The sequence below is a fragment of the Labrus bergylta genome, chromosome 10 (assembly GCF_963930695.1).
Source record: "Labrus bergylta chromosome 10, fLabBer1.1, whole genome shotgun sequence".
NCBI lineage: Eukaryota > Metazoa > Chordata > Actinopteri > Labriformes > Labridae > Labrus > Labrus bergylta.
Window position 1 is genome coordinate 8527687 of NC_089204.1, and position 23600 is coordinate 8551286.

General features: G+C 44.9%; 3 protein-coding genes across 12 annotated transcripts in view; 2 read left to right on the plus strand and 1 right to left on the minus strand.

Moving 5' to 3' along the window:
* The window catches only part of lrrfip2 (leucine rich repeat (in FLII) interacting protein 2), a 28445-nt gene extending 25821 nt beyond the window's left edge, over positions 1-2624 (plus strand). For 7 of the 10 annotated variants that reach the window (XM_065959238.1, XM_065959240.1, XM_065959239.1 and 4 more), the window contains 6 exons: positions 114-212; positions 726-858; positions 977-1147; positions 1223-1302; positions 1964-2068; positions 2153-2624. In XM_065959238.1, the coding sequence (XP_065815310.1) occupies positions 114-212; positions 726-858; positions 977-1147; positions 1223-1302; positions 1964-2068; positions 2153-2263 (699 nt within the window). In that variant the 3' untranslated portion in view covers positions 2264-2624. The remainder of the gene's footprint in view (positions 1-113; positions 213-725; positions 859-976; positions 1148-1222; positions 1303-1963; positions 2069-2152) is intronic. The other 3 variants (XM_065959241.1, XM_065959246.1, XM_065959247.1) reach the window with 1 other exon arrangement.
* Positions 2625-2768: 144 nt separating this feature from the next.
* mlh1 (mutL homolog 1, colon cancer, nonpolyposis type 2 (E. coli)) lies at positions 2769-10229 on the minus strand. Its single transcript, XM_020638272.3, has 19 exons — positions 9999-10229; positions 7562-7652; positions 7307-7405; positions 7159-7232; positions 6982-7054; positions 6731-6822; positions 6613-6655; positions 6453-6541; positions 6266-6378; positions 6048-6141; positions 5731-5884; positions 4328-4629; positions 4113-4234; positions 3910-4018; positions 3772-3835; positions 3537-3701; positions 3345-3437; positions 3125-3223; positions 2769-3041 (listed from the first exon to the last, which is right to left on the minus strand). Exons 1-19 carry the CDS (start codon positions 10103-10105, stop codon positions 2886-2888), a joined length of 2139 nt encoding a protein of 712 aa, XP_020493928.1. The 5' UTR covers positions 10106-10229; the 3' UTR covers positions 2769-2885.
* A 2932-nt stretch (positions 10230-13161) lies between these two features.
* On the plus strand, positions 13162-23011 carry fam83ha (family with sequence similarity 83 member Ha). Its single transcript, XM_020660597.3, has 6 exons — positions 13162-13389; positions 14869-15313; positions 16334-16498; positions 17110-17234; positions 18270-22029; positions 22125-23011. The coding sequence occupies exons 2-6, from the start codon at positions 14870-14872 to the stop codon at positions 22134-22136; spliced, it is 4506 nt and encodes a 1501-aa protein (XP_020516253.2). The 5' UTR covers positions 13162-13389; position 14869; the 3' UTR covers positions 22137-23011.
* Positions 23012-23600: the final 589 nt, after the last annotated feature.

Consider the following 23600-nt stretch of genomic DNA (forward strand, 5'->3'; position numbering starts at 1 on the left):
CTCTATCCTCGTCCCCTCCTCTCTTCTTCCCTGGTCCCCTGTTATCGTCTTGTTCTCCACATCCCCGCCATCTCTCCACCTTCCTCGTCCCCTGCTCCTCCCCCCCGGAACAGGCTCTAGAGAGACAGAAAGAGTACTTTGATTGCATTAGGAGTGAGAGAGACGAGCTCCGAGACGAGCTCTCTGACATCAAAGTGAAGATGAAGACGGAGGTGAGTCTTCGTCACACTAAGAGGAGCTTCATTTAAATGTATTTATTTGTATCTTATTTCATATTTTTTTTATTTTTTACTGTTACCATGACAACAGTGTTCTACATATTATTAGCGGTAACCAGTCGAGTGTAGAGGAGACGTCACCATGGTAACAACTAGTGATGGTGAACACAGGGTAACGACGCTTCATTTAATGAAACCGGAAATCATTCATTATTTAAATGTCCATAAAAGGTCAAGTTCAGGTCATCGACACACAACGTCCTCATTCATTTCATGAGCGCCACCATGAGGAGTCCTGGAGAAGTGACAGCAGGGGAATAACCTGGATCTCAGAGCGCTGTGTTTTATATTCATAAAGAGATTTATCCTCAGATGATCAAATCAGTCAGGATGACTTATTAATAAAAATCATTTCTCACTAATCTATTCAAACATCCTCCACCTGTCCAACAGGTGTGACGAGCAGCCAGCATCAAACACTCCGTCTCTCTCTCTCTCGCCCTGTAGAAACATGGACTTGTCATTATCCCAGATGGGACTCCAAACGGAGACATGGATCTCGAGTGTCCGTCCTCAGGTATTACGGTGGTCTCTCAGGAGGCCGCCCAGGTGCTGGAGTCTGCAGGGGAGGGTCCTTTAGGTGAGTCCAGGTGACACAGACTGCTCTTTGCAAAGACATAAGAAGGATTGATTGAAATCTGACTATTTCCTTTCTTCATATAAACAAACTCTAAATAAATAATGCCGTGTTGTCCCAGATGTGCGGCTTCGTAAGCTGGCGGAGGAGAAGGACGAGCTGCTGTCTCAGATCAGGAAGTTGAAGAATCAGATGGAGGATGAGAGACAGAAACAGTCGAAGACAGACGGTGCGTTCACTGATGGGGAGAGAGTGGAGAACGGTACAGACCTTCACTTCATCGAGATGCAAAGTGAGTTTACTCCCGTCCTTCAGCACACACTTTGTAAAGATGACAGTTTGAATCTCACTGTTCTTTCACCTGCAGGAGACGCTAACAGACAGATCAGTGAATACAAATTCAAAATCTCTAAAGCAGAACAGGAAATGGGTACGATGGAACAAAATGTGAGTATCTGAGTTACAGATAACAACACATTCACTCTTCAGTCTTTTCATGTCCGGGTGAGGTGTGATGTTGAGGTGAGGTTATGTTGAGGTGAGGTGGTGATGTCGGGGTGAGGTGAGGTGAGGTGAGGTGGTGTGAGGTGGTGTGATGTGTGATATTGGGGTGTGATGTGTGATGTTGGGGTGAGGTGATGTCGGGGTGGTGTGGTGTGATGTCGGGGTGGTGTGGTGTGATGTCGGGGTGGTGTGGTGTGATGTCGGGGTGGTGTGGTGTGGTGTGATGTCGGGGTGGTGTGGTGTGATGTCGGGGTGGTGTGGTGTGATGTCGGGGTGGTGTGGTGTGATGTCGGGGTGGTGTGGTGTGGTGTGGTGTGGTGTGGTGTGGTGTGGTGTGGTGTGATGTCGGGGTGAGGTGTGATGTCGGGGTGGGGTGAGGTGATGTGTGATGTCGGGGTGATGTGAGGTGATGTCGGGGTGATGGGTGATGTGTGATGTGAGGTGATGTCGGGGTGATGGGTGATGTGTGATGTGAGGTGTCGTGTCGTGTCAGGGTGAATATTATTCCCTACACTCCAAACAGTGGAGGGGTCTCCTGAGCATGATTGCAGGGGCCAACTGTGTGTTTTGATTTGGATTTGTTTGTTTGTTTGTTTGTTTTCAGATCAACAGACTTGAAGGTCAGGTGAGTCGTTACAAAGCTGCTGCAGATAATTCTGAACGAGTGGAGGACGAACTGAAGGTGGAGAAACGTAAACTACAGAGAGAGGTAAAGGTCAACATGTTTACACAAACAAAGATAAATAATTAAAGATGAATAGGTCACTCAGAGTGTGTTTGTGTGTGTGTGTAGCTGCGTACGGCTCTGGATAAGGTGGAGGAGATGGAGATGACCAATAACCACCTGGTGAAGCGTTTGGAGAAGATGAAGGCCAATAGGAACGCTCTGCTGTCTCAGCAGTGAGCGGCGTCTTCTCACCATCAAGCCTTTAAATCTCCTCCCACTGCCAAACTGCGTCTGCAGCAACTCTAAGCGCAAACACTCGGACATTAGTAACCTCTAAAAGTAGCAGAAGAGCACGCGCGTGTTCACCATAGGGAGAGAGGCGAGGACATTTCACTACATAATCTGTCATGTTTAATTCTCTGCTCGGGGGCGGGGCTTTGTTTTGTTTTGATAAGTTGCATGAATGAGTAAAAAGCTTTTAAAGCGTGACGGCTGCTCCGCTCTTTCCTCACAGTGAAGTGCCTTTTACACGAGCTGACGATTCTCTAAAAGGTTTCAAATATTTAAAGATTTCTGCTCAATAAAAGTGTGATTTACAGACGACTCCTTTTTCACTTTCAACACCTTTATTAACTTCCTGTGAAACAACTGATCACTCTGACCATGATGTCACCGTCACTCAGAAGATGATGTCATCATTAGAATGTGTTGACTGTTAATCAGCTGATTTCTGTCCCTTTGTATTCGTCTCTTCAGCGACTCTCGCTGATGACTTTTCCTATTTTCAGAGAAATCTTTAAACGCATCAATTTGTTTTTATTTCAAACAGAGAAAGGAACAGTAGCTGATGAGAGAATGTTCAGCATCTCTCAAACACTTTGTAAAGATCGGGTAAATTTGCGATCTGCAGCACGCTGCCGTCCTCGCTGAAACTCTTCGGAGGACTGAAGAGACTGCGCACAGCTTTGAAGATGACGTGTTCAACTTTCCAACGCCACGAGTTCCCCTCCGAGTCCTGAAACACACACAGCCCTGTTAGCCCTGATCATCTGTGTCTAAGACAGAATTCCTCCTCAGAGGCTCTAACGTTTTTCTCACCAAGTCGTCGTGCAGGAGGAAGCGTTTCCTGATGGAGTAAAACGAGCTGCACTCTTTACAGAAGTCTCTGAAACACTCCTTCTCATCGTCCCAGTTCACCTGCGCACACACACACACACACACACACACACACACACACACACACACACACACACACACACAGAGAGGTCAGGGTGTGTTGGCGCGGTCAGACGGCTCACACACGCTGCAGGAGGATCACCTCTGTGGCGAGTCTCAGGATGAACATGGGCAGACCCTCCATCACAGGGGAGAAGTTATCGAGCAGCAACGGCAGACCGCTCACATTCCCATCCTGCAGGGAAACACATTCAGAACCACAGGTGTGTGTTGTATTTATGAATGCAACACTGTGACAAAGCCAGTACCTGAGTCCAGAGGAGAGACTGCTCACCTGGTCGATCTCCATAGAGAAATAGTCCTTCAGCATCTCCGCCTTTCTCTTCAGGAAGTCCACGATGTACTGAGCAAGACCATCTTTGGGACCGTCGTCCTCGGTCCAGCCACTCTCCTCCGAGTCCAGCGCCAACAAGGCCAAGTCGTAGAGGGGGGCGGGACACTGCATCAGAACAGAACATGATTTTTATGGTTCTTCAAACTGCAGCGAGTTTGTCTTGATCGTTTCTTACCGACAGTCGGAGCACGCCGAAGTTCCCAAAGTCGTAGACGAGGATCTGATAGAACAGTTCCTGACTGAGACAGAACCACACAGGTGAGAACAGGTGAGACACAGAACCAATCAGAAGCAGGTGTTCTGTAGCGCTCACCTGAGTCTGCTAGTGTTCAACAGGTACAGTTTGGTCTGATGTTGAATCAGAGTCCACTGAGGATCAACGCAGCCCACAAACGAGTGATTCTGCAGGACGTCCTGAAGCCCTGCAAACAGGAAATGGACATGAGATCAAGACCAGGTACACCTGATAAGTGCACCAGCGATCACATGTACCCGTGTGTGTACCTGTTTGTTTACCTGTGTGTGTGTTCTCTTTGATTTCTGCTCTAAGGTCTTTGATGCTGTTCAGTTTGATGACTCGTCTCTTAAGGGAGGCGGCTGTAAGCTCCTCCTCTTCCTCCTCCTTCCTGGATCGCTTTCTGTCCAATGCACGCACACAGAACAGAGGTGTGTTTACAGAAACCTGCACACAGTAAATGATTGTCATAAACGCACACCCACATTTGAATCACCTGTGACCTTTGGCCTCTTCTGTCAGCTCCTCGTGTTCAGTCAGAGCCTCCATCAATGCGACATCATCATCCATCTCGCCATCAGAACCAGTCTGAGCCCGTTTAGAATCAGGTTTGCGATCAGGGTTAGGATCAGGTTTAGAATCAGGGTTAGGATCAGGTTTAGCATCAGGACGGAGGAAGGCATCAAGCTTTTGGGAGCGACAGTCGGTCCGGATCATGTGATGAGCGTAAACTCTCTCTGAAGACTCGGAGCGAGAACAAGGATTCACCTCAACCCCTGAAGGACCAGGTAACAAGGTCTATACACACACACACATATTAGCTGTCAAATGATTAGAATAGTTAATCATGATCACATTTTTATTTGCATGTTGTAAATTCCTTTATTTCAAATTTTAAAATAAAAAGGCTTTTATTTTGAAGGTTTGTCCTGTCTTCACCTGAGAGTACTTTACTAGCTGTGTGCTTTTATTTTGAAATATAGTAATGCTCTTCCTGTAGATGGAAGGTTAGGACATGGGTCCTTTCCGAATTGTCACAGTTCAGTACGTACTTTTCAGTATACTGAACTTTTGTGGTCATTCAGTATGCATTTTTTGGGTCGATTAGTATGGATCAGATGCGTGCTTTCAGGAAATGAATTGTATTTTACCACCCACAATGCAGTGCGAAATTAAACAAATCGTCACTTCACGTCCGCCTCCAAATCAAAACAAACTAGCGTGGATTAATTGAATACATTTTTAATCTAGAGTTAAAGTCCCGTCTGAAATCACTACTTTTAATTAACAACAGACAATATAACAAATGTCTGCATTATTATAAAACCGTTCTCCCTCTATTTAAATAATGATTTCACTATTTAAATGCGTCTTTATTTGTTTATTTTACTTTATATTCTGTATATTACTGTCTTTCATTTGTACTTTATGTTATTTAGTTATTTAATCTGTCTTTTACTTGATTTACATTGTGATATTGGTTTGTTTCCCTGACTGTATATGTGCATTACTCTTCTTGAAAAACGGGTGAATGCGGCCGGTTCTGGAAACGTAAATGACGTCACTTCCATACTGAATGAATCAGATGAATTAGGAACAAATATCTGCCTACTGTGTGTGCATACTGAATAGTAGGTACTAACAGTATGCAGCACGGATAGTACAAACTGCATACTGCCTACTGCCTACTGAAAGATTGAGTATGTACTTGGCAATTCGGATACAGCCATGATGTTAAGCACAGAAACAGGAAGTGGTTAGGGATCACAAAGTGAGGTCAAACAACTCAAAGGAACGGTAACAAAGGTCGATGTGTGAGAGCGGGGAGAGAGAGAGTGACTGATCTATGATCTCTGATCACTGATCTCTGATCTATGACAAGGTGTTGACGTGTGTCACCTGTGTGAAAAAGGTGCGTGAGGCGTTGGAGCCGAGCAGTTTGCTCTCAACGTGTTTCTGGACGCACTCGATGACGGCGTCTTCATGCAGGAAGTGAACCTCGTGTTTGGTGGGATGAACGTTCACGTCGACGTTCTGAGGAGCGATCTCCAAACTGAGGAATAAAAAGGTCAGAGGTAGAAACAGGCGAGATTCAAAAGGTAAATATTATGTAACGAGGATCAGCCTGTGACCCCCCCGAGAAACATCACTGATGATAGTCAGGGGGGTTAAGAGGTAAGGGGGTAAGGGGTTAGGGGGTAGGGTAAGCCTCTTACCTGAGGTAAAGGAAAGGATGTGTGTTCTTTGGAAGGTAAGCAGCATAAACCGTCTCCATGGATTTCTTTAAGGCACTCGACTCCACCAGACGATCTGAGACAGACCAGAAGATAATACTGAACCAGAAGAAAATATTGAACCAGAAGAATAATCTGGACCAGAAGAAAATACTGAACCAGAAGAATAATCTGGACCAGAAGATCTGGGGGGGACTCACGGTTGATGAAGAGGATCAGGATGCATTTCTTCACCGAGTAGTTTGCGTTGGAGATAAATCCTTTGAACTCAAAGTTCAGTTTTTGATCCCGAAAGCCGACCTCAATCAGCTCCCTGTGAGGGAACACATCATTCATTCATCTGTTCTTGTTGTTGTTGTTGTTGTCGTCATCATCGGGCTTATTTACCTGCTCACAGCGTTTCCGTAGACTGCTCGGATGTTGTCGATGACGGTGGCGTTGGGCTGAGTCCGAACGTCAGCTGCCGTCTCTCCGTGCTGAAAAACAACGTTTTCTCTTAAAAACTTCCTGAAGAGATGAAATGATTCAAAGAGAAAACCTGGCTCACCTTTTTGACAGAAAAGCTCTTTCCTGAGTTGTGAATGGCGTACCTGAAATATCAAAGTGAACACATCAACAAATAAACACATATGGTCATCAATAACAAACAAACAAAGATGTCCGACCTGCTGACCACGTCCACGATCCGAGAGTATTCATCAGCAACACTTTTTAAAGCTTTCCTCCTCGTCGACACGTTAAAGAACAAATCCTCCACCTGAGGAGGGGGGGGGCGGGGGGAGAGAGAGATGGAGAGAGTGTCAGCTCTGTCCACATGGACAGGTGGAGACTGAGGCTCACTTCCTGCAGCAAATATAAAGACATATGAGAAGAGAGAGACAGAGAGACTGAATATTTGTGTGTATCTTGAACTCACCATTATCTGTGTTCCCTGGTTTCCTGCACAGGGTTTCATAGTTCCTCTCAGTTTACCGTCACTGTAACTCGCTCTGCATGAACACAGAACCATTATCATCATTGTTGTTGTTTATTTTATGTTGTTGTTGTGTATTTTATGTTGTAAGGAGACCACAGAAATAAATCGTAAGCTCACCTGTAGGCGCACTTAGCCTCAGCTGTTTTTGTTGTTATGGTAACATGAGCTACATGGCTGATACTTGAAAGGGCCTGAAAAATGAAAGCAGGAAGTGTAAAGAAAAACAACCTGTGGTTAAAACCTGAACAGTGATTGAGCTGCTCACCTCTCCTCTGAATCCGTACGTCGAAATCTCTGACAGGTCGTCAAATGTCTGCAGCTTGCTCGTCGTAAATCTCTCACACACGATCTCCAGATCTTCTTTCTGTCCCCGAATCAAACACACTGTTAAAGACCTCCTCTGACCTGCAGGGGGCAGAGTGGAGCTGACCCTTCTGCCTCCTTAACACATAACGGTCTTGTCGGTTAGAGACAACCCCCCCCACCAACTCTTTGAAAGTAAACCTGTGCGTTGGCCTACCCTGATCCCGGTCCCGTTGTCCTGAATCTGGAGAAGCTTCAGTCCGCCTTCTTTCACGGTGACCTGGATGTTGGTTGACTTTGCATCTAGGCTGAAACATTAAAAACAGAATGAAGTATAAAACAGAGGTCACTAATTAACGAACCACGGTCCAGAACCAGACCCAGACCTATGCGGATCACACACACCTGATATTAAGTTTTGTTTTTTTAGGTCTGTGCATCGTTGATGTTTATATCCACTCTGTTCCAGTTAGAACAGAAGTGTTTATTACTCTGTAGGGCCGACCCAACATGTCAACATGTCAACATGTCAACACATCAACACTCAGATTCAGTTCATACATTCAGGAGATCCTAGATCAAGCCTCTGTACCCGGGTACAAAGAAGCCTGAGTCATGAAGTGTGTGTGTGTGTGTGTGTGTGTGTGTGTGTGTGTGTGTGTGTGTGTGTGTGTGTGTGTGTGTGTGTGTGTGTGTGTGTGTGTGTGTGTGTGTGTGTGTGTGTGTGTGTGTGTGTGTGTGTGTGTGTGTGTGTGTGTGTGTGTGTCAGCTCAGAGTAATGATCTCTATGATCCCACACATCGAGCTGACATGTTAGCTAACGATAATGAGCTAACGTTTGCATTTCCTGTCTTTCACTTCTCAAACCACAGCAGCATGGCAGCCGAGGTCCCGAGTTATAAAATGAACATGAATGCCTCATCGAGTCGGAAAAGAATGAGGTGCTCGACTTCCCGACTTGACGTCAGACTCGTCATCACCTGTTTCATCAATGTTAACATACTTTGTATTAATTCACGTATTGCACATCAACTTTCTGCTCAGATATAACTTTAACAGTTGCTTTTACTGACCTTCTTCTTCTTAGTGTCCACGCTGTTTGTTGTTTCAACATTCAGACTTTTTGAACTGAAATCACCTGAACACACCTGAAGAACAACTTCACAACTCAGACACTTTGATCACCTGAACGCAGCATGAAGCCGGGGAAAAGGTAATGAGGTTAAAGATGTTTCATTCATAAAGGACTTAGGGAAAGGCGACCACATTTCCACTAGGCCACGTCATTAAACGAGATGGGCCGGCAGAGGTTAATGGCGTGGGTCTGCCGTGGTGAAACTACAAAGTTCTGAAAATGGAGCCAATGAAATGAATCGTTACATTTATGAAAGATATACGTAACGTCTGCACAAAACATTCTGAAGTAACATGTTGAATAAAACTTCCTCTGGATAAAAACGTCTCTTAACCCCAATTCACACACACTCCGAGCTCGCCACGGTCCGTCAGGGCCGCATTGTGTTCACACAGCGAGCGCTGCAGTCTGTCTCCGGCGCTCCGTCTCAAATACGCTGAGAGTCTATGGCTGAATCTTGATGTCCTCCCTAAACCCTAACCCCTAAGCCCTAAATCCTACACCCTAAACCCTAAAGCCTACACCCTAAACCAGGGGTTCCCAAACTTTTCAGGTCGTGACCCCCAAAATAAGGGTGACAGAAACTGGGGACCCCCCCACTGTTCTTTAAGGTGGTTAGTTAGGTATATAACGTAGCGACAGCCACGCACACACTAATAAACCTATCCAAAAACTAGTAACACAAAATAATACAACAGTCTAAAAAAATTAAAAATGTAATTTCCATTTCACTTAATGAGACTGTCTTATATGACATTGGACTACTTTTTGTATATTTACAAAAATGGTAAAAAGATATACTTATGCACTTTTAAATGATTTTTATTTTTTTATGGAAGGCATCTCGCGACCCCCCTCTTAGTGGCTGGCGACCCACCTTGGGGTCCCGACCCCCACTTTAGGAACCACTGCCCTAAACCCTGAAACCTACGTAACCATGACAACATGCCAATGAGGGTTTCACCGGAGTATGCTGCAGGCACGAGTCAAGCTGGACAGAATATGACAGCCCTGACAGGAAGTCAGACACGGAAACGCACAGAGCATCCGGTCAATTTCAAAATAAAACACAGTAACGGACCTTTCCTTAGCTTTCAGAGAACGACTCTTGTCATGGCCGATACTTAAATGCTTCATTTCTCTGTTAGGAACCTTCCTAAACAAAAGGACACTTCCAAATCACCCCAGACCTCCGTGAACTTCAGGGAGGTGAAGATGTCATCCTGTATGAGAAAGAGACCTTCACCTGTGTCTGAGGTCGATACCTTAGAAGAGATGGTGAATTATAAAAGCTGCAACTGACAGCTATGAAATACAGAGTTTCCTATCATGTCCTAACACTGGGTTTATGTTGTTGTAGTCTTTACAGTATATACGGGCTCTTTTTGTATTATTTACGGTATAATTATATTATTTAAGGTCTACATTTCTACCCTGGTACATTGGGAGGAAACGCACGTAGTTCCTAAGAAGACCCTAGTTCTGGGGGAAAGGGGGCTTTACAGTCTGTTTTCGTTACCAGTTCTCGATCAGTTCTTTGACTCCGTTGGCGGGTCTCTGGATCACTTCTCCCGCAGCGATGCGGTTCACTACAGTCTCATCGAGCCTCCGGATGACTCCCGCCATGTCTCAGGTATTTTAGGTGTTACCCACGGCAGGTGAAAGGTGTGGAAACAGAAGGAGCGAAAGTTTCGCTTAAACGGGGCATTACTGCTCATCAAACAAACATGGCGCCATGCTAATACCAGAGTGGATAAAAAAGAAGAGGTCTCACTCTCCACCAAATATCGGATCGTCAGTGACTGAACAACCAATAAGCGCTGATGATAAACTGCTTCACTTTCACCACAAAACGCAGAACATTACAACCATCTCCCAATAACCATCAAGGTTTACTGTGAGTAATGTCTGCTGATAAAACAACCTCACGTTAACTGTGGTGTGATACATCTTACCATATATATACGATCTTCGATGATTCAGCGCGGGGTTCCGTTGTCTGGGAAACGTCATTTAAGTCTTCTTTACTGGCCATTATTGTGGTAGATTGTTGATGCAAATAAAATCAGAGCGCCTCCTGGCGGTGACATGAAGCATTGTTTTAATGATTCATGATAATTCATCTGTGTAAAGTAAAGGTTCTCCTCAAGGACGATGAGAGACTCCAGGTGGGATATTCAGGTGTAGTGTGTATAAACACACATGTACATACACACACACACACACATATACACACACACACATACACACATATACAGACACACACACACACACACACACACACACACACACACATAAACACACACATAAACACACACACACATATATACACACACACACACACACACACGCACACACATAAACACACACACACACACACACATATATATACACACACACACACAAACATACATGTATACACATACATACACACACACACACACATATGTACACACACACACATAAAGACGGTTTCATTCTATCTTTACTTCAACTGTTCTCTGATATCTCCAAATAATTATAAAATATATAAAAGATGTATTATTATCAGGACAGTGTTCGTTTAGTGGTGTTAGGGTTATAGTGGATTTGATGGTTATAGTGATAAATATAAATAAATGATACAAAAACATATACAGTATACATAAAAAAATCTAAACTCTATAAATGTTATGGCATGTATGGTAAATGGACTTGAGCTTTTCTAGTCTTCTGACTACTAAAGTCACTACTGCATGTCACACCTACCCTTTCACACACTGATGGTAGTGGTCACTATGTAGTATCATCGATCAGAAGTAACTAATCCCATTCATACACCACCACTGAAACAGAGGGAGCAATTTGGGGCCAAGGACACATCTGACATGTTGAGCGTGTGAGGGGAACATGTACCTATGACATATGTGCGGGGGGAACATGTACCAACATATGTGTGGGTGGAACATGTACAGATGACATATGTGCGGGGGGAACATGTACCAATGACATATGTGCGGGGGGAACATGTACCGACGACATATGTGCGGGTGGAACATGTACCGACGACATATGTGTGGGGGGAACATGTACCGTCGACATATGTGTGGGGGGAACATGTACCGTCGACATATGTGTGGGTGGAACATGTACCGATGACATATGTGTGAGGGGAACATGTACCGATGACATATGTGTGAGGGGAACATGTACCGATGACATATGTGTGAGGGGAACATGTACCGATGACATATGTGTGAGGGGAACATGTACCGATGACATATGTGTGAGGGGAACATGTACCGATGACATATGTGTGAGGGGAACATGTACCAACATATGTGTGGGTGGAACATGTACCGATGACATATGTGTGGGTGGAACATGTACCGATGACATATGTGTGGGTGGAACATGTACGGGGAACATGTACCGATGACATTGGTCTTGCAGACTCTTGATAAATCCTGCAGTGACATCACAACGTCATCAAACTTGTCCAGATGTGTGGTTTGTCACTTCAGTTTCAGTTTCTCCTTCAGAAGAGCCAAACTAGCTGTTTCCCCTGAGACGTTCAAGGACATTTCAAGGACGTTCTAGACTGCTCAGACGTTGTATCGGACTTCGTCTTGGACATCATCTCAGATGTCGTCTTGGACATTGTCCCACCAGGTTCCAGGATGTGCTGCAGGATACAACACAATAGACCTGAAAATATATCGTGTGAGCAGGAGCACCATCAGGACATCCGCCCAATGAAAGATCTACATTTGGCCCCACCACTAAACCTTAAACTGTGTGTCTGTTGAGTGTGCACCGCCTCACCCCCCCCCCCCACCCCTCCCCGACCTCCTCGTCCGTGGCCTGTTGAGTTGCCGTTGGAGTAGATTTTCTATTTTTGTACTCAAAGTGAAGCAACCAAAAAAGGAAAACTTCCCTGTAATCTCTCTCTCTCTCCTTCAAAATAAAAGCATTCCCGTCAGAAGCCTGCAGGTTGCTGTCAGGTGAGGAAGAGGAGAAGGAGGAGGAAAAAGAGGAAAGGAGGATGAGGAAGAAGAGGAAAAAGAGGAAGATGAGGAGGAGGAAAAAGAGGAAGAGGAGGAGGAAGAAGAGAAAAAAAAGAGGAAGAGGAGGAGGAGGAAAAAGAGGAAGAGGACGAGGAGGAAAAAGAGGACGAGGAGGAGGAGGAGGAAGAGGAGGAAAAAGAGGAAGAGGAGGAAGAGGAGGAGAAGGAGTGTGTGTTGTTGTGCTCCTCCGTAGTGTTTGTTGGTTCAACAGGCAGAGAAGCTTCAGCAGTGTGGGGATTTAGTTTATATTTATATATATGTAATGAATAAAGTTTGATCCAGACTATATACCCAAAAAAGATCGACGACCGATACAAAATTAAAATTAATTATTTTAAAATAAAAACAGTAATAAATGATATCAACAGGAGCAGCCTGATGAGTCAATAATCAGCTGATAAAGTTGTCTGAAAAGTTGACTCATATAACAAGAGTCAGAGTCCAGACGACAAACACTGTTTATATAATATACTGTATATATATTTATATAAAACTGTATACTCTTCCACTGTGTCTCTCTCCCTCTCTCTGTCTCCCCCCCCCCCCCCCCCCCCCCCCCGTCTGTCTCTCTCTCTCTCTTCCTCCCTCTATCTCCCCTCTCTCTCTCTCTCTCTCTACACCCCCCCCCTCTCTCTCTCTCCCCCCTCTCTCTCCCCTCTCTCTCACTGTCTCTCTCTCTCTTCAACATGCCTACAGCATGATGAAACAAACTGGTTTGTCTGGTGACGAAAAGGTGAAGAAACACTAAACTTTCGTCGAGTTTCCCACCTGGACGAGGAGTCAGAGACAGCGAGTGAAAAGTCTACGAAGATGTGGAGTCCGAAGTTTAACCGGAGAAGAGTTTGACGACTCAACGGCATCCGGGTGAGTCCAAGCCAGGGTCCGGACTGCTCCCTTTCCGGAGTAAAGTTTACGTGTTTATAGAGGCGTTACGTGTTCACGGGGTACAGGGGTTAGGGGGGTTAGGGGGTTAGGGGGGTTAGGGGGGTTAGGGTTAATACTGTGTTTTTTTAAACATGTTCAGTTTGGCATAGACCTGTTTAACATGTGAACGTATCACGAGCTCTGTCTCGGTTTGACGGGGCGAAGTTTCAGTTTCTGACGGTGATCTCTCTGTGTGTGTGTGTGTGTGTGTGTGTGTGTGTGTGTGTGTGTGTGTGTGTGTGTGTGTGTGTGTGTGTGTGTGTGTGTGTGTGTGTGTGTGTGTGTGTGTGTGTGCGCGCGTGTGCGTGTGTGTGCGTGTGAGCGCGCGTGTTTGTTTTAGCAGCAGCTGTTTGATTTCACACACACACACACTCAGCTGATATGTTATTGAACGTGTTGGGACAATGAGCTGAACAGTTCAGGTTTATATAAAGTTTGTGTTTAAGTGTGTCGTCTCTGTATGAATAAAAATCTGCTGTTGCTTCACATGAAGTTAGAAATGTTTGTTCAGTTTTTGCAGCGAGCCACACCCATCAGTGTTCCTGAGGTTAGACTGCCTCTGACGTCATCTTGTAACACACAAAGAATTTAACCCTTCAATGTCTGAATTGAACCCACTGATGTTAACATGGCAGCTGTAGCTCTGTGGTAGAGTTGGTCTTCTCTCAGTCTGAAGGTCTGAGAGGCTTCAATTTCATCTTCTCTACCATAAGCTCTGCTAATGGACTATTTACTCAGCAGCCTCTACCATCAGTGTGTGAATGTGTATGAATGGATGAGTTAATACTGATGGACTATTTACTCAGCAGCCTCTACCATCAGCGTGTGAATGTGTATGAATGGATGAGTTAATACTGATGGACTATTTACTCAGCAGCCTCTACCATCAGTGTGTGAATGTGTATGAATTGATGAGTTAATACTGATGAACTCTTTACTCAGCAGCCTCTACCATCAGCGTGTGAATGTGTATGAATGGATGAGTTAATACTGATGGACTATTTACTCAGCAGCCTCTACCATCAGTGTGTGAATGTGTATGAATGGATGAGTTAATACTGATGGACTATTTACTCAGCAGCCTCTACCATCAGTGTGTGAATGTGTATGAATTGATGAGTTAATACTGATGAACTCTTTACTCAGCAGCCTCTACCATCAGCGTGTGAATGTGTATGAATGGATGAGTTAATACTGATGAACTCTTTACTCAGCAGCCTCTACCATCAGTGTGAATGTGTATGAATGAACAGTTGATACTGATGAACTCTTTGTCCTTAAAATATTTTTCGGTCTAATTTGTCTCTTTTTCAGAATCCCATGGCTGAACCAGATTATAATTATTATCAAATGTTATAATTATTATTATCATACATTTATAAACAGTTAATAGTGTTTCTGTTGGCCCCACCTCTGCAGGATGGCACGGCGCTCTCAGTGCTCCTCTGCGGGTGACAACCCTCTGGACCCAAACTACCTCCCCCCTCATTACCGGGAGGAGTACCGTCTGGCAGTGGATGCGCTGGTGGAGGATGGCCTGGAAGGGTACTATGAGTTCCTCCTCAAAGCGGATGTGGTGGACTTCCTGTCATTGGCGGAGATTGAGTACATTCAGGGGTCGGTCCGAGTGCCGCAGTATGGCGAGCATCCCGAACAACGTTTCCTGGAGGAGGGGGGAGACGGCTCCTCAGACACGTACTGGCCCCTGCACTCTGACCTGGATGCCCCGGGTCTGGACCTTGGATGGCCTCAGATTCATCACTTCATCGGACCCACAGAGGTCACGACGCTGGTCAACCCCCCTGAGCCCGACATGCCCAGCATCAAAGAGCAGGCCAGGCGACTCATTAAGAACGCCACACAGGTGCGAAATTAAATTTGTGTTCATCTGACTGTGTTTGTTTTCATGTTCACTGTTTATCTATTTATTTATTTATTTATTTGGCCATCACAATTCTAATTAATATCTTTACTGACTGTGGCCCAGTGGTAAAGTCAGTCGTCTCTCAATCTGAAGATTGGGGTTTCAATCCCCAGCCACATGTTTTATGTTACCTTGGTCAAGACATTTAATCCCAAGTTTGGTAAATGGACTTGATCTTTTATCGATCTTTTCTAGTCTTCTGACTACTCAAAGCGCTTTTACACCTCAAGTCACACCTACACATTCACACACTGATGGTAGAGGCTGCTGAGTAAAGCGTCCATCAGTATTAACTCATCCATTCATACACATTCACACACTGATGGTAGAGGCTGCTGAGTAAATAGTTCATCAGTATTAACTCATCCATTCATACACATTCACACACTGATGGTAGAGGCTGCTGAGTAAAGCGTCCATCAGTATTAACTCATCCATTCATACACATTCACACACTGATGGTAGAGGCTGCTGTGTAAAGAGTTCATCAGTATTAACTTATCCATTCATACACATTCACACACTGATGGTAGAGGCTGCTGAGTAAAGAGTTCATCAGTATTAACTCATCAATTCATACACATTCACACTGATGGTAGAGGCTGCTGAGTAACGAGTCCATCAGTATTAACTCATCCATTCATACACATTCACACACTGATGGCAGGTAAGTTCCTTCTTAAATGTGCTGCATCAACAGCTTGTGAATGTGTAGGTGTGACTTGTGGTGTAAAAGCGCTTTGAGTAGTCAGAAGACTAGAAAAGAACGTTACAAGATCAAGTCCAATTCACCATTATTATTATTGTTGTTTTTGTTATATTTATCGTTTTTCTGGTTCATTCTATTCATAAAGAACAGATAAATGTCATTGAAATGTTCTTTGTTTAAATAAAGGTTTGACGTGATGAATGATCCTAACCCTGTTGTTTTCATGTTTTTTTATGGTGTTCCCATTTCAGGTGGTTGCTATAGCGATGGACATGTTTACTGACGTTGACATATTTGCGGATATTCTCAGTGCTGCCATGAGGAATGTTGCCGTTTACCTCCTGTTAGACAAAGAGAACGTTCATCACTTTGTCAACATGGTGTCAAACTGCAGAGTCGACCTGAACAGCATCCAGGTGAGCTTATACACAGGTACACTCTGTTATCATTGATCCAGGTGAGCTTATACACAGGTACACTCTGTTATCATTGATCCAGGTGAGCTCATACATAGGTACACTCGGTTATCATTGATCCAGGTGAGCTTATACACAGGTACACTCTGTTATCATTGATCCAAGTGAGCTCATACATAGGTACACTCTGTTATCATTGATCCAGGTGAGCTTATACACAGGTATTCATGTTGTTTTCTGGTTTAAATGCTGGATGATTAATGTTCAATTGAACACTATGTGATGAGTTTGCTGTCAATAATTTGTTGGTTTTGTACATTCAGGTAATTTCCTTGGATTTAACGGAGGTTTAATTCAGTTCAAAGTGATGTTACAAAACATTTGTCTCTTATGTAGACGTTATTAAAGAAGAATCAGACAGTTCAAAGTTTACCATTGATAATAATCAAAGTTTCTAAAATTGAAGGTAACTTTAAAAGCAGCCATTTTCTGTCCTCTGTGTATCAGTGCTGATGCTAGTAAAATGCTGCTACCTAGCTTACAGTACAAACGTCACAGGATGCTGAATATTTATTACACTATATTTATAATATTGAATGTGTCTTTTTCAGTCTCTGCGTGTGAGAACTATCTCTGGCATCACCTATCACTGCCGCTCAGGGAAATCCTTCAGAGGTCAGATGATGGATCGCTTCCTGCTGACGGACTGTCGGGCCGTGCTGAGTGGAAACTACAGGTGAGTCAGAGTCTACATGTGAGCATGAGTCTGAGTCTATAGGTTAGCCTGAGTCTGAAGGTTAGTCCGAGTCTGAAGGTCAGTCTGAGTCTTCAGGTGAGTCATAGTCTGAAGGTCAGTCTGAGTCTACAGGTGTGCTTAGTCTATAGGTAAGTCTGAGTCTACAGGTCAGCCTGAGGCTACAGGTGAGTCAAAGTCTATAGGTCAGTCTGAGTCTGAAGGTCAGCCTGAGTCTACTTGTGAGTCATAGTCTATAGGTTAGTCATAGTCTATAGGTCAGCCTGAGGCTACAGGTGAGTCATAGTCTACAGGTGAGTCATAGTCTACAGGTGAGTCATAGTCTATAGATGAGTGAGTTTACAGGTCAGCCTGAGGCTACAGGTGAGTCATAGTCTATAGGTTAGTCATAGTCTATAAGTCAGCCTGAGGCTACAGGTGAGTCAAAGTCTAGAGGTGAGTCATAGTCTACAGGTTGGCCTGAGGCTACAGGTGAGTCATAGTCTATAGGTTAGTCTAAGTCTACAGGTGAGTCATAGTCTATAGGTGAGTCATAGTCTACAGGTTGGCCTGAGGCTACAGGTGAGTCATAGTCTATAGGTTAGTCTAAGTCTACAGGTGAGTCATAGTCTATAGGTGAGTCATAGTCTACAGGTCAGCCTGAGGCTACAGGTGAGTCATAGTCTACAGGTTAGTCTGAGTCTACAGGTGAGTCATAGTCTATAGGTTAGTGTCAGTCTACAGGTGAGTCATAGTCTATAGGTGAGTCATAGTCTATAGGTTAGTCTGAGTCTACAGGTGAGTCATAGTCTATAGGTTAGTCTCAGTCTACAGGTGAGTCATAGTCTATAGGTGAGTCAGGTGAGTCATAGTCAATAGGTCAGTCTGATTCTAGAGGTGAGTCATAGTCTACAGGTGAGTCTGTAAGAAGGGACACACAATGTCACATATGTTGATTTTAATCAATAATTGATAGTTTTATACATGATTGGTTTTAAAACACGTTCTACTATTGAATGACTCTTTTTCTCTTTCCAGCTTCATGTGGTCATTTGAGAAACTCCACCGCTGTATGGCACACCTGTTCCTTGGACAGCTCGTCTCAACCTTCGATGAAGAGTTTCGTATTCTGTTCGCTCAGTCTGAGCCGCTGATGATCGACAATATGCTTCCTCCAATGGAAGACCTTGTCCATTTACAAAAGAGGAAGTTCTCATGTGAAAGACCTTTACTGTACAGAGAGCCAAAGAAACATCAGTCACTGGATACGGCTCACCCAGAAGAATGGGCGAGACATTCCCATGATGAGCGTATGGATCTTGATTGGAGAATGATGCCTCTTAAAAGACAGGAAGTCCCATATGGCCCGGCTGATGTCTACGGCAGATTCACGTCGCAGCAGTCAGGCATGGATCCGTCTTTCGATCAGGGCCCCTCCAGGATAGCAATGGTGGAAAATCCAAGCTTTAAACGTCACAGTTATGCTGAAGGCGTTCATGGTCGGTACTCATCCCCGATCTTACAGCCACAGGGGGCGCCAGAACTTGAGGACCAGGGGCATCCGTTTCACAGAGGTAAGCAGCCTTATCAAGATTACAGCAGCTATGATCGCTTCTGGAACCAAGACTTTCATTCAGCAGATCAATACTCTGAACTAGGTGTACCTCCAGAGGTAGAGAGACATGAGAACTTTGACCCTGTTTTGAACTATTTATCATCGACCAGAAATGCAGACTTTGAGCGGGGCTCAGAGAAAATACCCCCTGCAACAGATTTACAGTTTAGTTCATCACAACCCAGAAGGCTGAGTTTAGGCCAGCTGTATGCCTGCCAGACATCCCCCACCCCATCAAACCAGAGTGATCAGAAGCCTTTTTTCTTGGAGCCTAACAGCGACCAAAAGGATCCCACGGTGAAACGAGGGCTGAGAAACTGGAGGATCAGCTCATTCCTCAGTGCTTATGATAATCCAGGAGATGATGGGCTGCCATCGGCTCCACCTGTTGCATCAGATCCTTTTGAGGATCCCTCTGACTCAATTCAACAAACAGCATCAGGAATAGATTTAGCTGTCCCTAAAATCCCCAATGTCAGAGAGTTTAAGATTCCTGCATTACCCAGGGCCAGTCAGATGCCAAGTTACGTTAAAACCACGGCAAGAGAGCAGCCAAAGAAACCGCCTGACCAACCAACTGCAGGAGAATCCAAATCAACCCCGACACAGTCAGAATCATCATCCACCACTGAAGGGGAGAAGACAGAGGAGGCAGAGCCAAAGCAACCCAGAACTGTTCAAAGGGAGGAGTCGTTCCGGAGGAAGTACAATGCAGCCGTTCAAAGGAGCTCCAGGTTGAGATCATCTCTGATATTCAGCTCTCTGGACCAACAGCATACCGCTGAAGATAAGAAAACTACTCCAGGCCAACAGGATGCGGACGATGACAAAAATGAGGCAGACCAGAAAAAACTACCGTACATGTCTCAGGTTTTTGGACAAAGGAGGTCTACTGCTAGAGAGCCTTTCGAATGGAGCCGTTACTTTAAGTCGTCCACCTTTGATAATTCTGCCACAGACAAACCCAAAGCAGACGATGGAGATGGTAAAACAGATGATAAAAACTCAGAAAGAGACGAACATTCAAAGGATCTTTCACAGAACCCTGACGGTAAAGAGTCATGTCAACCAGCATCTGTGGATCCAGTGAACTCCTCAGAACCAACGCCCCCATCTAAGAGTTCTGAGCCTGAGCTGCAAAAAACTGATCAACCAGTACAACCTCAGAAACCTCTGTTCACTGCTCCTGTTTATGTCGACATGAGTGATCCTGATAAGAGGCTCATGTTTTTCAAAGAGTTGGCAGCAAAACGCAAAGCGGAGAAGGTTGCAGAAGTTAAGGCTTCCATAACACCACAGAGTGAACCAACAAATGATATCGCTGTGAAAAAGGAGCAAGACGAGCAGTGTTCATTAGAAACAAATACGGCTGCAAAGGATGCTAGGAAAACAGAATCTACAGAATCCTCAAAGTTCATCAGTCAGTGTTCAGGTCAGTCAAACGCGGAGGAAAGACTGTCAAAGACTGATTCCCCCCAAAGCCCAAGAAGTAAACAAACCAGAAATGTAACAGATCCAGATAAGAATGAACCAAAGAGCCAATCAGAAGCCTCGCTGCATGTTTCTGCAGAAACAGTAACACCTGAGGGTAAAGAAGGAAAGCTGTCCAATTCTGCAGAGTGTAAGAGAGGCTCCATTCACCCCCCGGCACCCAACATCCCTGTTCCTGATGATGTTCCTTCTGTAGCGCATGGAACTCCTGAAACACACCTGGATTCTACCTCAGAGGATTACTGTCCACTCACCTGTTCAGAGAAGATCCCATCATCCTGGGAAAACCATGCAGGACCAGTACAAAGCTGGTCCTCAGAGTCTGGTTCTGGTTCTGGATCTGCTCCTCTTTCCTCTCCAGCTAAAACCAAACCTCCTTACTCAGTTCCAGAACACTCACAGTCCACTTCCAACACTTTGGTCCTGAATGGAAAAGAATGTGTCAGCCCCTTAGCCTCTTCTATCAGCCAATCACTGACTGAGTCGACCAAAGATCGTTTACTTCCTGTTTCTACGTTAACATCGTGTGAGATCGGCTTAGCAGACTCGTCTGTTCATGTTAGCTCTGACATTTCTCCTGTTTCAGACACAGCTCCATTCAGAAGCTGTGGAGAGCCCTCAGACGTACCTGAATCACAAACTGAAAAAACATCAAAACAAGCAGCCCCTCCCTCTGAACTCCACCTGACACCTGTAACACCTGAACCTCAAACAGGACCAGCTTCTTCTCCTCTGACTGACACTGTTTTAACCACTGACGAGGGACAGACACAAAGACCCTCCGATCACTTCTCTCTTCCTGGTCTGGTTACATCAGACTCCAGCCAAACTCCAACCAAAGAAACTTCTAGACCAACTGACCTGCTTTACAAAATACCTGAATCTGAACCTTCAGCTGCAGCCTCTGCGGAGTCACCTGTACCTTCAGCTGCAGCCTCTGCAGAGTCACCTGTATCTTCAGCTGCAGCCTCTGCAGAGTCACCTGTACCTTCAGCTGCAGCCCAGGCAGAGTCACCTGAACCTTCAGCTGCAGCCCCGGCAGAGTCACCTGAACCTTCAGCTGCAGCCCCTGCAGAGTCATCTGAACCTTCAGCTGCAGCCCCTTCACCTGAATCTGAACCTTCAGCTGCAGCCTCTGCAGAGTCACCTGAACCTTCAGCTGCAGCCCCTGCAGAGTCACCTGTACCTGCTGTAAAGAGTGACATAAACAGTCAAAATGAAGTCAGCAAAGAGTCTGAAATGTCTGATTGTGATGAGAAGGAAACTAAATGTTCAGACGTCACAATCGAAAGTCATAAAACCACCAATCAGGTCTGCAGCAGGACAACAAATGAGCATGGAGAGGTGACATCACAGGAAGTGGTTCCTCCGTCACATCAGTCCAAGCAGCAGAAATCGACTCAGTCTCGATACCACTCATCCACCGCCAACGTGCTCTCAAGCAGCAACCTGAGAGACGACACCAAGCTGCTTCTGGAGCAAATTTCTGCAAACAGCCAAAGCAGGAATGAGGCGACCAAAGAGTCTGCGGTCACCGATGACGACAAAGAAGACGAGGCCGACAAAAATGTAAAAAGAGACAAAAACAAAGGGATCAGCCGAGGACCGCCAAAGTCCAGCCAGGAGCGTGATAAACTGCTGGAGAGAATTCAGAGCATGAGGAAGGAGAGGAAAGTTTACAGTCGATTTGAGGTAAGAACATATTCAATCCCTACCGTCTAAATGTATAATATGAACAACAGTCTATGTTGGGGTACTCGTGTTGATAGAGTGTGTGATTTTTACAGATGGCACCTTGAAAAGATCTAAAGAGAAGAAGACAAAGAGCTCCGACGCTGCGTTGACACGCATTAGAAAATCATGAATCATCTGTATGACGACTTGTGATTGGACGCAGTTTAAAGGAACGTGGTGGTTTACTGTCAGACATGTTTTTACGGACTGCAGGGGAATGTCCAATCATCGACAGCCTGACGGTCATGAAATAAAAGTTTCATCTACGGACGTTTTTATTTGAATACTCACAAACTCTAACCCTTACGGCGAACTTCCACCAGATGCGTGTTCAGTCCGTCACCGCTCCGTTCAGGCGTTTATTCAAAGTGTGCTCTTCCTCTGACTGTGCATCGTCTCTGCTGCGTCTCAGCTGTGTCTCTGCTGCGTCAGTCCAGAGCCCTCCGCAGCAGATACGCAGGACTTTTTATTTCTGCCCAGTGCCGGAGCATGGAGCATCAAATTAGCAGAGAAAAGAACAAGTGAACAAGCGGGACAGGAAGTCAGATACTGAAACAACATTTTCAGAATAAAACACTCCGTTTTAACGGTTCATAAAAATGACTTTGTGTGTTTATAAAGTTTTATACCACATACATTACCCCGGGATTTCCTTTGTTTTGGCACTCCAGCTGATGGCTGTGAGGACGCAGGGTGCACGGAGCCGTAACGGACCGGAGTGGACACACAATGCACACGTATCTGGTGGAAGTCCAGGGTTATATCTTGATGTGTTGGTGAGACAAATATTCATTCATGTAATTTATCACACTTTCTTTCTTAGTTTTGATCAAACTGGAGACAAAGTGAGAATCATGGTGTTTTTCTTTTCTCATCATCGAGTGAATGTGTGATTGTTTCAAAGTCTCCAAACTGTCAATAAAACCTTAGAAACAGGAAATTCATCTGTTCATTCAACCAGGAAACATCCACTCAGACGTTTGAATCACATGAACGATAACACGAGTGAGACTTTAACACTTTAATATTATTCATGAATCTTTCATTATTACATGTTTGAAATCTCCAGCTGAGAACACGAACATTATCAACTCTGAACAACTTAGGCCACCATGATCCTGATTCCTCAGACCTTTGATGACTATATTTGAGTTCTGACTGACGAGGTATGCGATCATGACTTACCTGAGACCACATTAAATATGAATGTTTGAAGCCTGAGTGATGTCACCTGTCTGTTCCTGCAGGGGACGCTGGAGTCCCATCGATGGCAGTCTCCTTGCTGGAAATACTGTCTCAGTCTAACTTTCAGTCAACCTAATGAAGGGGCTGAGAGCTGGAGCTGTCAAACCATTACACCGCGCCCACCTGTCAATCAGGTCGTGACTTGGAAACTTGATTTATCCTAGAGGGCAATTCGGTTCCACAGTCCACCCAGACAATGCAGACCTTTACAAACAAACAACAGCAGGAGATTAATCAGAGACAACAAACAGATCAGTATTTGACAAAGGTAAGCATTGGCATGC